Source organism: Rhinoraja longicauda, chromosome 1, assembly GCF_053455715.1.
Source record: "Rhinoraja longicauda isolate Sanriku21f chromosome 1, sRhiLon1.1, whole genome shotgun sequence".
NCBI lineage: Eukaryota > Metazoa > Chordata > Chondrichthyes > Rajiformes > Arhynchobatidae > Rhinoraja > Rhinoraja longicauda.
Genome location: NC_135953.1, coordinates 53,480,176 through 53,497,738, shown reverse-complemented (window position 1 = coordinate 53,497,738; position 17,563 = coordinate 53,480,176). Strand labels below are relative to the sequence as shown.

Genomic DNA, 17,563 nt, shown 5'->3' with positions numbered 1-17,563 from the left:
CAGGAATGGGGTACTAAGTAGATTGTGAATGATCAGCCATGATCACATTGAATGGCGGTGCTGGCTCGAAGAGCCGAATGGCCTACTCCTGCACCTATTGTCTATTGTCTGTAAATCTTATACCTGCGCAATATTTAAAGTTTTGATAATGTTATGATTGCTAGTGAAATATTCTCATTTTACTGTACCATCTTCCATTTGGTCATAGAGGAAACAAAAGTTTTCTATTGCTTCCTAATTCATGGACAACGCGATACAGCTTATGATGTACAACATGTGACTGACAGCCTACTTTAATTCAGGGGTTCACACCGCTTCGCCTCTTGACTTTGCTTGCAAGTCGCATCAGCACCCGCGAGCGACTTATCTCCCTAGATCGGGGCGCGCTCCCTTCGTCACAGTGAGCCTGGCGCCTCGCACGTGGCGCTGCGAGGCCGCCGAGGTTCGACGTTGCTATAACGACGGCAGGGCGGTTGCCGGCGGCTCCCGGGCCGTTGCTGCTGCCAATGTGAGAAGATGGCGGCGACAACGACGACGGCGCCAGGTGCGCCCGATGCGTCGAGTGAAGCATCTGCTGCAGAGACTCCGCTTTTAACCATCCTCCACTTCAATGATGTTTATGAGATTCAACCGCGTGCAGAGGAGCCCGTGGGGGGCGCGTCCAGGTTACGGTCATTCTTTTTTACACGTTTACATGGTGCAAGGTGTGAGTTATTAAACCACGAGGACCCGTCGTTGCCGTGAGAGTTTTATCATGGGTTGGGAGTGAATTGTGAGGGGAAAAAACAGTTTATTCTGTACAGTTCATATGCATAGAACATTTGCATGATTTGTAGAAAAATCAAAACCATTGCAATAACATTTCCACAGCTTCGTGACCAAAGATTACAGGGTTTTTTTAATGACAGCAACACTTGGGTGATGTAGTTGGGAAGAAAAATTCGCTTTGTGAGTTGTAATCTTAATGATACAGTGGCATAGTTATTAGAATATTATGCTAATATCGAGAGACTTGGAATATTGATCTAGCGATATGTGTTCAATTCACCATGACCAAATTCAAATAATTAAATAACTTGGTAATTCATGTAGTATCATCCATATCCTTGCATTACATTGCAAGGGAACGTTGGGAATGAATTATTAGCAAAGTTTGCATCTGACAAATGAATGCTGCAAAGAGTGCTATAAGCATCCCGTCTATGCATCATAAAGGAATTGAATATACATTTGAAAAAGGACATATTTCAACACGTTTTGAAATATGAATCTTAGGATACTTCTGTCACAGTTTCAGTTCTCAACTTTCCTTCCCCTAATAGTAAGCCTGTTACAGTTGCGAATCATGATTTTTGTCAGTTTCCCAACATTTTTCTTCCGTTTGCTTGAAAACCTCAATGTTAGGACACCATTTGCCATATCACAGTAATTTGTTTTAATTGCTCCTATATATTTTGAACCCCTTTCCCAATATTCACAGGATTCCGTGGTGCACAACTTAAGGATTCAAATCCTTCACCAATATTTGTAGAAAGCATTAGCCTCCTGGAGTACAATCTGCAGGAGGCCATACTGAAAGGCCAATAACATTAGAATCGGGTTTGTGCTGCAACTCCCAGTGTCGTCCAGATGACAGTCCCAGACTTAACACAAAATTTCAGATCCTATCCTACTGATATAACATTACCAGGAATGACCCCAAGTTATGACACACTCAGTATTCCTCAGTATTGCAGTGTTGCATATCCTTGTTCGTTCCACACTGTTTTTATTTATGATCAAATCATTAGAAGTAGAAGCAAAAGAAACCATTGACCCTTTAAGCGTGCAGATTAATCCCATGTTTCATACCCACGTTTCTATTTTATTTCCATTTCCACATTCCAGGATTTCTTAAATGCCCGTCAAAAATGTCTTTATCTACAGCACGACATAGTTCCAACCTTCTGCATAAGGGAATCTCAGTTTTGAATGGATGTTCAAGCTGAAATACACAGCCATACATACCTACAGGGTAACCGATGGTCAGACGTATTAATGAGTTTTGAATGTGAATGTCAAAAAAATACAATAAAAATTTAACTTTTAAACTTTAAACTGATTGAAACATTTAAAATACCAGAGAATATTAAAAACAGTTAAATACATTTAAGTTAATTAAAATGTTATTTAATGCCTTTTGGCTTTTAAATCTACCATCTAATGCAAAATATGCTCAACGATTAATGTGTTTGGAAAGTATCATGAGAAAATGCTCATTTTCAAGCTTGTTTTAACATAAGAAAATCTTTAACATAAGAAAATTTGAGAATGAAAATATATTTAGAATGAATTACTGCACTGAATTTAGTAGACTTTAAAAATCTGTTTATTTCAGCTGTGGTTTTAAATGTAGTACTTTTGGTTTCATGAAAGCTCAGTTAATTGATTTAGAGAATTGTTCAAGGTTTACTAACCTTGTATATCTTAAAAATCTGTGAGATATTGAACTATCTACTAACATTGAGTAATACACAATTTGATTTGTTATAGTCATCAACATTTGTTCTTTATTCAGTCACAGATTGTGAGCATCTCTGGCAAGGGCAGCATTTATTGCCTAAATGTGCCTGAGAAAATAGTAGCAAGCTGCCATCTTAAACCAAGTCTTGGCGAAGTTACTCTCACAGTAGTTTTAGGTAGGAGGTTCCAGGGCTATGACCCAGTGACAATGAAGGCTAAACTAAATATATTTGAATTAGGAAATATTCTCATTCCCTTGTTTCACCTATTCTACTGAGAATTAGAAGCCAAGGGTTTGATAAGTGCATCTTTGAGATGAAATAAAAGCATAACACACTGTATACATTTTGAACAAGTCAGGCAGCATCAGTGGAACGAGAAACGGAATTATTGTTAACTTAATCATGGGGGGGGGGGGGGGGGCGGTTGGAGAGGAGTGGGTGTAATAGTGTGGGTAAAGGCAATATGCTTCATATGGTGATGCTTGGGTTGGAAATGTAGCTATGAATGGGTGATCCTTTGATTACTTAAAGGAGAGAGAGAGAGAGAGAGAGAGAGAGAGAGAGAGAGAGAGAGAGAGAGAGAGAGAGAGAGAGAGAGAGAGAGAGAGAGAGAGAGAGAGAGAGAGAGAGAGAGAGAAAATAAATTAAATCAAGACAGAGAAAGTTAAATCAAGACAGAGAAAGTTAAATCAAGACAGAGAAAGTTAAATCAAGACAGAGAAAATGTCATAAGAGGGATATGGTTTGGAGACTGAAAACCAGACCAGGGAGTTGTGAATGGAATGATCCTTGCACAATGCTGAAAGGGAAGGGGAGATGAAGACTCTTGGTGGAAATTGAAAGGGCTGATCCACTGAATGCAAAGGGTGGTGAGGTGGGAGGTGAGGACCAAGGATGTGTCTCACAAATCTGATAGTTCTTTGAAGAGGTTACCGAGTGGTTGGGAGGGCTGGACAGTGAATGTTGTCCATATGGACTTTAGCAAGGCCTTTGACAAGATCTCTCATGGAAGACTAGACACAAAATGCTGGAGCAACACAGCGGGTCAGTCAACATTTCTGGAAAAAAACTAATTGGTAACTTTTCGGGTCGACCCTTCGTCAGACAAAAGGTAGTTGTGGAGGGTTGTTTTTCTGATTGAGAGCTTGTGATCAGTGGAGTGATGCAGAGGTCAGCGCTAGTTCCGCTGCAGTTTGTCATGTACTTTAAGGGTTTGGATGACAATATAGTTAACATTGTTAGTAAATTTGCAGATGACAATAGGTGATATAGTAGACAGTGAGAAAGGTTATGTATATTCACAACAAGATCTAGATCAGTTGGGAAAGTGGGCTAAGAAATGGCAAATGGAAATGGAATTTTACTCTGACAAGTGTGAGGTTTTACACATGGGGATATCAAACCTGGGTAGGACATACGCAGTAAATGGTAGAGCCCTGGAGAGTATTGCAGAACAGTGAAATCTCAGAGTACGAGTGCACGGTTCCCTAAAAGTGGTGAGTCAGATAGATAGTGTGGTGAAGAAAGCATTTAGCAGATTTACCTCCATTAGGAAGGGTATTGTATACACACATTTTCAACATCATGACACACCGATGCAAGTTGTTGGTGAGATACTGTACATCTATGAGTAGTGTGCAATTCCTGGGCGCCCAGCTAGAGGAAGTATATTATTAAGTTGGAAAAGGTCTAAACGAGATTCATCATGATGTTGCCTGGACTTGCATGATTGAGTTAGAGGAAGAGGTTGGATAGGCTGGGATTTTTTTTTTGAGCTTAGGAGGTTGAGAGGTCAAGTCAAGTCAAGTCAAGTCAAATCAATTTTATTTGTATAGCACATTTAAAAACAACCCACGTTGACCAAAGTGCTGCACATCTGATTAGGAAAAAAAAAAAGAAACATACAGTGAACTTATTGAGGTGCACAAGATCACAAGAGACATCGATAAAGCAAACGTTCATAGTCTTTTGCCCAAGTAGAGAATTCAAAAACTAGAGGGTGTCGACTTAAGGTGAGAGGGGAGAGATTTAGTTGGTTCTTACGGGAAGCTTTTTCACTCAGGGGTAGTCTGCTTCTGAATGAGCTGCCAAAGGAAACAATAGAAGCAGGCACAATTATGACTTGGAAAGTTATTATCAGAGTGAATATGACAAAGATGAACAAACTGGGAGAATTGAATGGAGTTTTTGCAGGAGGCAGCTTGAGGGATGTAGAGCTATGGGATTTTGAATAGGAAGGAACTGCAGATGCTGGTTTACACCGAAGATAGACACAAAATGCTGGAGTAACTCAGTGGGACAGGCAGCATCTCTGCAGAGGAATGGAACTTTGTACACTTGTAGTGTACAATTGTCACTAACCTATGTCCTGAGGTGAAGGCAGAAATATCCAGAAAGGGAAGGGAAGAGTCAGAAGAATCCGAGATGTGTTTTTGTTTTTCATTTCCTCTCTTTCTCTCTTTGTAACAATCCCCATTGCCTAACTGAGCTCATTTACAGTTTATCCCAGCAACTCTGACCTCATCTTAACAGAGATATTCTCTCATCCTCTCTATAACTGTAACCAACTTGTTTTCTCTCTTTCCCAGGACTGACAAGTATATTTGACCTAAACCATTAACTCTGTTTCTCTTTTCATAGACACTGCATGACCTGCTGAGTGCTTACAGGATTTTCTGTGTATGTTTTACAGTACCAGCATTTGCAGTTTTTTTTAAATTTTCACATGGTATTTGTTTGGTTTTCTTGATTTATTTTATTCCACCAACTCATCATTTTTTTACAGGTTTGCCACAGCATTAAAACAGTTTAAAGCACTAAATCCCCTGATCCTTTTTAGTGGTGACTGTTTAAATCCTTCCCTCATAAGTACAACTACAAAAGGTCGACACATGATACCAATTCTTAATGCTTTTGGAGTACAGTGTGCGGTATTTGGTGAGTAATTTTAAGTATTATAAGTTGATACCTGTTACCTCATTTGATTTTCATTTTTCATTCAAATATTATGTTTTCTGATTGAAATAACTTTCAGTAAAATAGATAAATCTAATGATGAGCCATTACTTTTATTTGCTTTAGTTATAAGTTTCTACACAGTTATTACCATATCAGATTTTATGCAAAAACATACTGCAGAAAGAAACTGCAGTCTTGTGTATCATCATTTCAGAATTTATGTTGTTTTCTCCATTTTTATTGCTGAAATTATTTTGCATTTCACTATGGCTGCTTTCAGAAATGGATCAGTACATTTTGTTTACAGGATATTTTGCTTATAGGAAATCATGAATTTGACTTTGGAGTTGACCTGTTGGAAGAAATAATATCAGAAATGAATTTCCCTTGGTTGCTCAGCAATGTATATGACTTATTTACTTCTGAACCACTGGGACATGGTATAGAAAGCAAGATATTGGAATGGAATGGTGTAAAAATTGGTTTGATGGGATTGGTGGAGGAAGAATGGATTGATACTTTACCAACTATCGATAAGACGAATGTGAACTTTATTGATTATGTCGTTGTTGCTAACCAACTTTCTCAAGATCTTCAAACCAAAGGTGCACAACTTCTGATAGCCTTGACACACATGAAATGGAGTAATGATATTAGACTTGCAAGGAATGCTGATGGATTAAACCTGATTCTAGGAGGTCATGATCATGACTACGGCGTTAAAATGATTAATGGAACTCTAATCATCAAAAGTGGATCAGACTTCAGAAGCCTAACCAAAATTGACATTACAAGAACTTTTGAGAATGATTACAAGTACAGCACACAAAAGGTAGAAATTATAAAAGATTTGGAGGAAGATACTTTTGTGAACAACATTGTCCAAGAATTTACATATAATTTGGAGGTATGTTGACCACAGTCTAATGATTTTAACAATCCATTTTTATTCTATGAGTTTGTCTGAACAATGAGTTTGATGGAACATACTTCTCTGATCATATGCATAACTTAATGTTGTTTGTTAACATTGAATTAACAGATAATTAGTAATGCAAAATATTCTTGTTCAAAGCACATACATTCTAAACTATCTTTACCATGAAAAGTGTTATTGTGGTTAAGGAGCATTTATTCCACATTGTCTCCATGAGGTGATCAATTTTGGATTTTCATTAGGTGATTTCTTACTGTGCAACATTGTAGATGCTATTTTAATAAAGTGTGGGGGTTGTTTACATACTATGATTTCAAACGAAAATATTAATTAATTTGGAAGGGATGGGAAAGCTAGTTCTTGCCAACATGTTTCCTGGGTTCAAGATGTTTATGAGTGGTTCAGCTTTTGAAAATAAATCCATTTTGGGGGTGTCCTTTCCTTATGCAGATCCATGAATTCTCTAGATGCTTTCAAGAGAGAGCTAGTTAGAGCTCTTAAGGATAGCGGAGTCAGGGGGTATGGGGAGAAGGCAGGAACCCGGAGTACTGATTGAGAATGATCAGCCATGATCTAATTGAATGGTAGTGCTGGCACGAAGGGTCAAATGGCCTACTCCTGCACCTATTGTCTGTTGTCTGTTGAATGGCACATAAAAAAGAATGGGGCTACAAGAGGAGGTGCAGAATGGATTGCAAGTGTTGAAATATAAAGGCTTCATATTAATTGTTTGATTAGATTGGAGAAAGCTCAGAAATGGCCAGGCATGTGAATTATCCGTGTTTCCGCGGATTTCCACATTTTAAAAATCCATTTTCTGCACTTTTTGCATGATTTCCGCGTTTTTCACTTTGCCAAAATCGCATTTACCAACGGAGAAATCAGATCGGAAAAAAAGAAAATAAATGATGTATAGACTTGTAATGAACACTAGGGTTCTGCTAGAGGTCGCTAGGGGTTCCGCAAGAAATCCCCCGCGCCCTGGATGTCTCCCCGAAAATGTGGCACCTAGGCTGGGCAAGGCAGCCAATCTTGACCTCATCGGGACTTCCACGGCCGATCGGGGGGTTGAATATGCAACCTGCGGCCGGGGCTCTGGAACTCCAGCCCAGCTGGAGCCAGCACATCTATCCCCATAACCTACTTCCTTGGCTGGCTGGATAAACCAGCAAAGCTCTGGAACCAAGAGTGCCAGAAAATCAGTGATGAAACTGTAATGAGTAAATATTAAATTTAAATGCAAGATTATGTAACTAAATTAATTAATTAAGACGGGGTTAAAATATAAAACACAGCAGAAAAGCCAATTCCCACCTTTTTGGGCTGTTTATCAATTAATGTGCAAATTTACTTCAAAATGTTATTAGTATACAGTGACATATTCACATTATTGTGTAATGTCCATTTTTACTTTGAAATGCACTAATAGAGGCTTGAAGCTGGTAATTTTGTGTACATTTTCAAAAAAATTCCAATTTGCTGACCCCCACTGTACGCCTCTTTTCCTCTTTTTTTTAACCTCACTCACATGCCTGAATGGCATATACTTACATATTCATAGTTAATCTTATTGTCCACAGTTTATATATATATATATTTAAAATTTCCAATGGTGTGTTTTTCCTAACTATAGATCTTGTTCTCTGTTATTGGCGTTTTTGGTGAATGACTGCAGTTTTACATGAGTTTGTGAAAATTACTCGTTTACATGCAAAGCCTGGAATTGTATTCCTAATCACAAGATTAGGTATTAGCTTCAGTATCTTTTTTGTTTGTGTTGCTCAGGATGCATTCTTGCTTTAAGTCTACATAACCAGAAACTGAAATGCCCTCCCCCTTTCCTCTCCCGAATGCACAAACCCTTGCTCTGACAGCATTTGCCAAAAACTGGTGGATATCTCTTTACATCTCTGAGCTGCTGGGGTAAGATCTCTGACCTGTGATGCAATTTGACTGGCATCAGATATCTAAAAACATACCAGGTTAACTTGAATCTTTTGTTGGGTCAATTGATCTGTTTGCAGAATTACAGTGTTCATAAAACCTGTTATTGTCAATTGAAGATGTATATTTGCTACCACTGCAGATTAAGTTTATCTGACAAATAGTATCATTTGGAATCACTGCACTCGACTTAGTTCAACTGAATGGGTGTACATTAAAGTATCTAACGTTTTTTTAATGACATGTTGCTGGCTGTGGATGATTTTTGGCTGTAGAAGCCTTATGGACCAGTGGACACGAGAATACTACACTGAAGTAGAATGATTCAATATCTAATTAATAGGGTTGTTTTTGAGTGGAAAATTCCTCATAAGTGATCATGAATTTATAAATGATACATAAAATAAATTAAAGTGTCTATTGTTTACATCATAAGTTGCAGTTCAGTATTTAGATCCCCCCACTCCCACCCCCAAAGGACTTGGTAGGTCTTCCACTATACTGCATATTGTTACTTAGCTGGAGGAGTATTTTGCACCTCTTGATTTCTGATTCATTTTTTGATCACACAGCTTGGTCAGAGTACCTTAAAACCATGTAATGCAATTAGTTTGGTTAATTTTCAGTACTTAAAATTAGTGGATATATAATCATAATGAACTGGGATCTGGTTTGATGTGGTTACCAGTTGATAATTTACTAGAGTATTCACCATAAACAAAAATTTTAAAAATGTTACAGACTTTCATTTTTATCTATGCAGCACCTGCTGGAAGAAGTGCTTTGTCAGATAGAGGTAGAACTGGATGGCCGTTTCACCACAGTAAGAAAATCAGAGAGCAGTCTAGGGAATCTTGTTACCAATGCCATGCTTGAAGCCACGCATGCTGATGTGGCTTTGCTTAATTCAGGTATATTTTCTTCTATAAATCCTTGTTTTCAGTAACTTAGTAGGAACTATCTGACCATTTCTATTAAGGACCAATCTACAGAATATAGAACACTTTGATCTTTGATGAAGTGTATTAGGGATTTCCATGTTTTGAAATTTTCAATAGAAACAAAGACATGCTTTCTTTGATAATTTTCCACGGTTAGGAGAAAACATGATTATAAAGAACCTTTATATATGAAATAAAAATAAACAACCACGTTTTGCTTATCATTAGGTATCTTGAATTAATGATCTCAGCTATTCAGCTACCAACCTTCATGGATCATTACAATCCCTGGCAAAAGGGAACTTGTGCAGTCATGTTTTATTTAGGTATTGTAAGAAACAGCAAAGAAATCCGTCTCAGTGGTGTTTTCAGTCAGAGGGTGGTGAAGGTGTGGAATTCTCTGCCTCAGAAGGCAGTGGAGGCCAGTTCGTTGGATGCTTTCAAGAGAGAGCTGGATAGAGCTCTTAAGGATAGCGGAGTGAGGGGGTATGGGGAGAAGGCAGGAATGGGGTACTGATTGAGAGTGATCAGCCATGATCGCATTGAATGGCGGTGCTGGCTCGAAGGGCTGAATGGCCTACTCCTGCACCTATTGTCTATTGTCTATTGTCTATTGAACAAGTCCTCAGGATGAAAAGATATTTGTAATTTACTCTGAAATAAAATGAAGGTGGTAATATAATGTAAGGCTCCCCTCAATAGCACCGTGAGTAAATGCAATATATGATGTAATATTGATCAGTAGAAAATGGCAGGCTGTTTCCTGCTCTGAAATAGACAAGTAATTAGGTGTTGTTTTTGGCCTTGGTATATTATATTCCATTCCCAATTACAATCTAGTGACTTCTACTGAAAGCTTAATTACTGTATTTAAATAAGTGCAGCATTATTTTCAAGTTATTCTGCCCGCGTGGTTACATATCAAGCTTGTCTAGGTATACTTCGGAAGAACTGGCACTTTATGGAAGTTTACAAGTGATTTTGGAAACACATACATAAATGTCAATGTCTTTATGGGTGGAAATTAAAAGGAGAACAATCTCGAAAATAAATCTTAAAAAGTAAGATATTCATAGAGTCTGTTAATGGCAGAATACAAATCAGATTTGGTATATCCGTTCAACTTAGTGTTTATACAGCAGGAGGCATTGTGATCTCTGCTGTTTAGTGGAATGGGAATCGTAATCTTATTGATTGTACACATCTGTTGGAAAATTAGAATAATATTGGTTCTTATATATTAGCACATATGCCACCCCCGTGTTTGTTACCATATTTTCAGCCTGGCATTTTCAGTTTTTGCTCTGTGGTTTAGGAATTATCACCATGTTGACATGATTGCAAATTCAAATTTTATCTTTATTGAATGCAGATTTTTTTTCTGTGTTGACACTGAATTGATCTGAGTTAGTGGATCATTGATTCAGACAGATACAGTTTTATTTTTATACATTTTGTTTTCACCATGTAGAAATTACAGCTGTGTTTATCCATAGTCCCCCCCATTTCAGAGCACCATAATGTTTGGGACATATGGCTTCACAGATGTTTGTAATTGCTTAGGTGTGTTTAATTGCCTCCTTAATGCACATATAAGAGAGCTCTCAGCATCTAATCTGACAGACAGAAAGCAAAGAGTGGGGATAAATGGGTCCCTTTCGGAATGGCAGGCAGTGACCAGTGGGGTACCGCAAGGTTCGGTGCTGGGACCCCAGCTATTTACGATATACATTAATGACTTAGACGAAGGGATTAAAAGTACCATTAGCAAATTTGCAGATGATACTAAGTTGGGAGGTAGTGTGAATTGTGAGGAAGATGCAATAAGGCTGCAGGGTGACTTGGACAGGTTGTGTGAGTGGGCGGATACATGGCAGATGCAGTTTAATGTAGATAAGTGTGAGGTTATTCACTTTGGAAGTAAGAATAGAAAGGCAGATTATTATCTGAATGGTGTCAAGTTAGGAGGAGGGGGAGTTCAACGAGATCTGGGTGTCCTAGTGCATCAGTCAATGAAAGGAAGCATGCAGGTTCAGCAGGCAGTGAAGAAAGCCAATGGAATGTTGGCCTTCGTAACAAGAGGAGTTGAGTATAGGAGCAAAGAGGTCCTTCTACAGTTGTACCGGGCCCTGGTGAGACCGCACCTGGAGTACTGTGTGCAGTTTTGGTCTCCAAATTTGAGGAAGGATGTTCTTGCTATGGAGGGCGTGCAGCGTAGGTTCACTAGGTTAATTCCCGGAATGGCGGGACTGTCGTATGTTGAAAGGCTGGAGCGATTGGGCTTGTATACACTGGAATTTAGAAGGATGAGGGGGGATCTTATTGAAACATATAAGATAATTAGGGGATTGGACACATTAGAGGCAGATAACATGTTCCCAATGTTGGGGGAGTCCAGAACAAGGGGCCACAGTTTGAGAATAAGGGGTAGGCCATTTAGAACGGAGATGAGGAAGAACTTTTTCAGTCAGAGGGTGGTGAAGGTGTGGAATTCTCTGCCTCAGAAGGCAGTGGAGGCCAGTTCGTTGGATGCTTTCAAGAGAGAGCTGGATAGAGCTCTTAAGGATAGCGGAGTAAGGGGGTATGGGGAGAAGGCAGGAACGGGGTACTGATTGAGAGTGATCAGCCATGATCGCATTGAATGGCGGTGCTGGCTCGAAGGGCTGAATGGCCTACTCCTGCACCTATTGTCTATTGTCTATTGTCTTTGGAAACCTTTATTGCTGTTTATCAACATGAGGACCAAGGTGGTGCCAATGAAAGTCAAAGAAGCTATTATGAGACTGAGAAACAAGAATAAAACTGTTAGAGACATCAGCCAAACCTTAGGCTTACCAAAATCAACTGTTTGGAACATCATTAAGAAGAAAGAGAGCACTGGTGAGCTTACTAATCGCAAAGGGACTGGCAGGCCAAGGAAGACCTCCACAGCTGATGACAGAAGAATTCTCTCTATAATAAAGAACAATCCCCAAACACCTGTCTGACAGATCAGAAACACTCTTCAGCAGTCAGGTGTGGATTTATCAATGACCCCTGTCCGCAGAAGACTTCATGAACAGAAATACAGAGGCTACATACTGCAAGATGCAAACCACTGGTTAGCTGCAAAAATAGGATGGCCAGGTTACAATTTGTCAAGAAGTACTTAAAAGAGCAACTACAGTTCTGGAAAAAAAGTCTTGTGGACAGAAAAGACGAAGATTAACTTAAGAAAGGAAGCATGCAGGTACAGCAGGCAGTGAAGAAAGCCAATGGAATGTTGGCCTTCATAACAAGAGGAGTTGAGTATAGGAGCAAAGAGGTCCTTCTACAGTTGTACCGGGCCCTGGTGAGACCGCACCTGGAGTACTGTGTGCAGTTTTGGTCTCCAAATTTGAGGAAGGATATTCTTGCTATTGAGGTTCACTAGGTTAATTCCCGGAATGGCGGGACTGTCGTATGTTGAAAGGCTGGAGCAATTAGGCTTGTATACACTGGAATTTAGAAGGATGAGGGGGGATCTTATTGAAACATATAAGATCATTAGGGGATTGGACACATTAGAGGCAGGAAACATGTTCCCAATGTTGGGGGAGTCCAGAACAAGGGGCCACAGTTTAAGAGTAAGGGGTAGGCCATTTAGAACGTAGATGAGGAAGAACCTTTTCAGTCAGAGAGTGGTGAAGGTGTGGAATTCTCTGCCTCAGAGGGCAGTGGAGGCCAATTCTCTGAATACATTCAAGAGAGAGCTAGATAGAGCTCTTAAGGATAGCGGAGTCAGGGGGTATGGGGAGAAAGCAGGAACGGGGTACTGATTCAGAATGATCAGCCATGATCGCATTGAATGGCGGTGCTGGCTCGAAGGGCTGAATGGCCTACTCCTGCACCTATTGTCTATTGTCTATATATCAGAATGATGGCAAGAGCAAATTATGGAGGAGAGAAGGTACTGCCTAAGATCCACCTGTGAAGCACGGTGGTGGGGGTGTTATGGCCTGGGCATGTATGGCTGCTGAAGGGACTGGCTCAATTATCTGCATTAATGATACAACTGCTGATGGAAGTAGCATAATGAATTCTGAAGTGTATAGACACATCCTATCTGCTCAAGTTCAAACAAATGCCTCAAAATTCACTGGCCGGCGGTTCATTCTACAGCAAGACAATGATCCCAAGCATACTGCAAAAGTAACAAAGGAGTTTATCAAAGCTGAAAAATGGTCAATTCTTGAGTGGCCAAGTCAATCACCTGATTTGAACCCAATTGAGCATGCCTTTAATATGCTGAAGAGAAATCTGAAGGGGATTAGCCCCCAAATCAAGCATAAGCTAAAGCTGGCTGCAATATAGGCCTGGCAGAGCATCACCGGAGAAGACACCCAGCAACTGGTGATGTCCATGAATCGCAGACTTCAAGCAGTCATTGCATGCAAAGGATATGCAACAAAATACTAAACATGACTACTTTCATTTACATGACATTGCTGTGTCCCAAACATTATGGTGTCCTGAAATGGGGGGACTATGTATAAACACTGCTGTAATTGCTACATGGTGAAACCAAAATGTGTAAAAATGGCTTTTATTAAAATCTGACAATATGCACGTTCACCTCATGTAATTTTTTGCTATTACAAATCTCAAATTGTGGAGTACAGAGGCAAATAAATAAATGATGGGTCTTTGTCCCAAACATTATGGAGGGCTCTGTTGAATCAATTCCCATCATGGCGGCTCTCACCTTATGCTCTCTAGTTCCTGATTCCTGCATCCTGGGAAAAAAAGGCTCTGTGCATTCACCCTATCTATTTCCATCATGATTTCATGCACTTCTGTAAGATAATTTTTCAGCCTCCAAGGTATAAAGTCCTCGTCTGCTCAATCTCTCTATAGTCCAGGACCTGAAGTCATGGCAACATCTTCATAATTCTTCTCTGAACCCTTTCCAACTTAATGGTATCTTTCTATAGCGGGGTATCCAAAATTGAACACAATACTCCAAGTGCAATCTCACCAATGTTTTATACATCAAATAATACATCCAAACAAATCATGGAAACAGATATCTAACAAGAAATAAAGTAATTAAAGGAATACCTTGCACTCCGTTTGAGAATTTGGATCAAATTTACAAAAGTAATCAATATTTTTGAATTCCTAGGTACTTTGCGCTCAGATCGCTTACATCCACCAGGTAACTTCACCATGCACGATCTATTGTTGGTTTTGCCTATCGTGGATCCACTTTTGATTGTCCAGGTGACAGCACAACAACTATTGGAAGCTTTAGAAAATGGTGTCAGCATGTATCCAGAACTTGATGGAAGGTAATGATTTCTAGAACTTTTTTACCTTGGGATAGCTGAGTGGATTATGTCATAATTACTTTGTTAAACAAAAATAAAGAAGAACATTTATTTATGAAGAAAATAAATTAGAAATGATTGTTATTGCAAAATAAAAATTGTAATGCCAAGAGATATACCAATCTCTTGGAATATTTCCATAAATATTTAGATTAATCATGAAAATATTTTCCCGCTGCCCCGAACATTCGTTCACAAACTTACCTGAATGCAGGTGGAATGCTAATTTCTATAAGATGCTTCTTGTCCCCTTCTACAACACTATTCAAAAAAGAATACGAACCTTCTATTGGGTTACATTTTCTAAATTTACTTGGGCCCTATTTCATTGTAGTTGGTTGGCAATCAAGGTAAAAATCTGATTTCATGCATAAATCCTGTCAGCAGTTAAAATCCTTCCCCAAATCTTTCTAGATTTATTCATACAACTGCTCATCAATATCCAGGATGATAAAAGAATTAAAAAACAAGCTTTTTTGAAGTGGGTATTGGGCAAAAATCAAGAGTGTTTAATTGTCATAGCCTTCATGCTGGGTGACTTCACGCTGCCTCCGATAAGCAGTCAACAAAATCAACGACGTCCTACCCCATCCATTCCTTCTTCCTGCTTCTGTCTGGCAGAATGTACAGAAGCTTGAAAGCGCGCACCACCGGACTCAGGGACAGCTTCTTCCCATCCGTTATCAGGTTTCTGAATGCTCTTTCCATGACCTAGAGTGCTTTCTGGTTTACCTCTACCTCATTGCGGACATTGGACTTTGTCTCTGGAACTGGTGCTGAGAACTATATTCTGTACTCTTTATCTTCCCCTTTTCTCTATCTATTGTACTTTAGTTTGAACTGTTTGTATTCATGTATGGTATATCTGAACTGTTTGCATAATATACGAAATAAAGCTTTTCACTGCACCTTGGTACATGTGACAATAATAAACCTAATATCCGAAATATCCCTATACCAGCCCCCTCACATCCATCCGGGGACACCAGCAGTTCTTCCAGGTGAGACCATTTGCCTGCATTTAGCCCATATCCTTCTCAACCATTCCTACCCATGTATCTCTCTAAAGGATGTTTATTTTGGGAGGAGATAAGGAAGAATTTCTTTAGTCAGAGGGTGGCGAATCTGCAATTCATTGCCACAGAAGGCCGTCGAGGCCAAGTCAATGGATATTTTTAAGGCAGAGATAAATAGATTCTTGATTAGTACGGGTTCAGAGGTTATGGGGAGAAGGCATCAGAATGGAGGGAGAGATAAATCAGCCATGATTGAATGGTGGAATAGACTTGATGGGCCGAATGGCTTAATTTTGCTCCTATCACTTATGAACTTTTAAATGCTGTAATACCTGCCGCTATCACTTCCTCTGGCTGCTTATCCCACATACCTACCACCCTTTGTGTGGAAAAGTTGCCAATCAGGTCCCCTTTAAATCTTTCCTCTCTCATCTTAAATCTGTGCCCTTTAGTTGTAGATTCCCCTATCCTGGGACAAAGACTGTAAGCATTCACCTTATCTCTGGCCCTAATGATTTTATAAACCTTTACAAGATCACCATGCAGCCTTCTGTGCTCCAGGGAAAAGACCCATTCTATCCAGTCTCTAATAAGGGAGTTTATAATATGGAGAAAACAACTGTGCATAAGATCTAAATATCTATATAATTTTTACATAACTCTTTCAATCTTAATAACTAGTCTGCATAATTTGCATTTTATGGTTTTATTAACATACTTTTAATGATTTCTGGATCTTGTAAATTATGTCAGATTGCTAAATTGTTAACTGGAGATAAAACAGCTACCCCTTAATCACACTTATGTAGTAAGAATAGCATGTTTTATTTTTCATGTGAAAATTAATATATATCAGGGTATCATGCAGGAATATTACTTTTTTAATACCTAGGCAAAACAAACAAAAAACAACAACTTAGTCATTGAGATGAAGGATTTAAGCTTGTCTTTCTACATTAGTCTACATTGGTGTAGGCGCTCCCATTCTAGCAAAGAAGTTGTTTTGTTTTCATCTTTTTTTTTGCTTTCCTACGTTTGATTGCATGTTATTGCTTTATAATCAGTTTCCTGTCAATGTGTGTATGTCTTCTTACTAATTGTCATATTTTGTTTTTTTAATTTTTATTGAGGTATTTGTCATGCTATCGCCTATTGTTCCTTTTGCTAGTTTTGCTTTTGGTAAAGACAAAGATCATATTTGATCAGTTTCACTACCTGTGATCTGCACGATTGTCCTCCGCCCAGGACTTACATAGTCTCTTGCCGATGACTTATAAACCTGCGAGATGTGCTGTGATAATTCCTTTATATTAACAAGCATACTTTTGACCAACATAGTTAACATTTTGTGGTTTAAATATTAAACATTAAACATTTTACAGTAATTTGTAACCAAAACCCCTGATCTTAAAATCTATACCCAGGTCCATTTGTACATTCCTTCATGTGAAAATACTTTTTCACTTATACATCATTCTTTGAATTTGCTAATATCTTGCATGTAACAGAATAGCTTAGAATTAATTGTAAATTATAGTTTAGTATTACCTACAAATTGTGATGAAATATTTCTCATTCCCAAGGCATGTAACTGTTGAAAAACAATTAAATTCACAGTTAACATTTCACATTAAAAGATCTTTATCAGAAATATGAAAGAGATGAAAAAAATATTGTTTTAAATTGCAGAGAAGGTGGCAAGGCAGATAAACAGGACAAAGAGAATATGTTAGTGTGATGGCAGAGTTGTGTGGAGAATGATTCATACAGCCTAATTGATTAATGCGGGCAGTTAGACCACATTGTGAATACTAAATCTCATATTTCATACTTGAAGAAGTGCAAATGAATCGCTGTTTCATCAGGATGGACTGTTTGGATCAGAAATAAAAGGATAATGGGCAAAGGGGGAGGT

At 38.8% G+C, this 17,563-nt stretch overlaps 1 protein-coding gene across 1 annotated transcript in view; it reads left to right on the top strand.

The window, feature by feature from the left end:
- Window positions 1-449: 449 nt before the first annotated feature.
- LOC144599408 (mannosylglucosyl-3-phosphoglycerate phosphatase-like) overlaps window positions 450-17,563 on the top strand; it is a 36,241-nt gene continuing 19,127 nt past the window's right edge. The window contains exons 1-5 of the mRNA XM_078410257.1: window positions 450-665; window positions 5,290-5,441; window positions 5,786-6,369; window positions 9,107-9,254; window positions 14,428-14,593. Of these exons, the coding sequence (XP_078266383.1) occupies window positions 517-665; window positions 5,290-5,441; window positions 5,786-6,369; window positions 9,107-9,254; window positions 14,428-14,593 (1,199 nt within the window). The 5' untranslated portion in view covers window positions 450-516. The remainder of the gene's footprint in view (window positions 666-5,289; window positions 5,442-5,785; window positions 6,370-9,106; window positions 9,255-14,427; window positions 14,594-17,563) is intronic.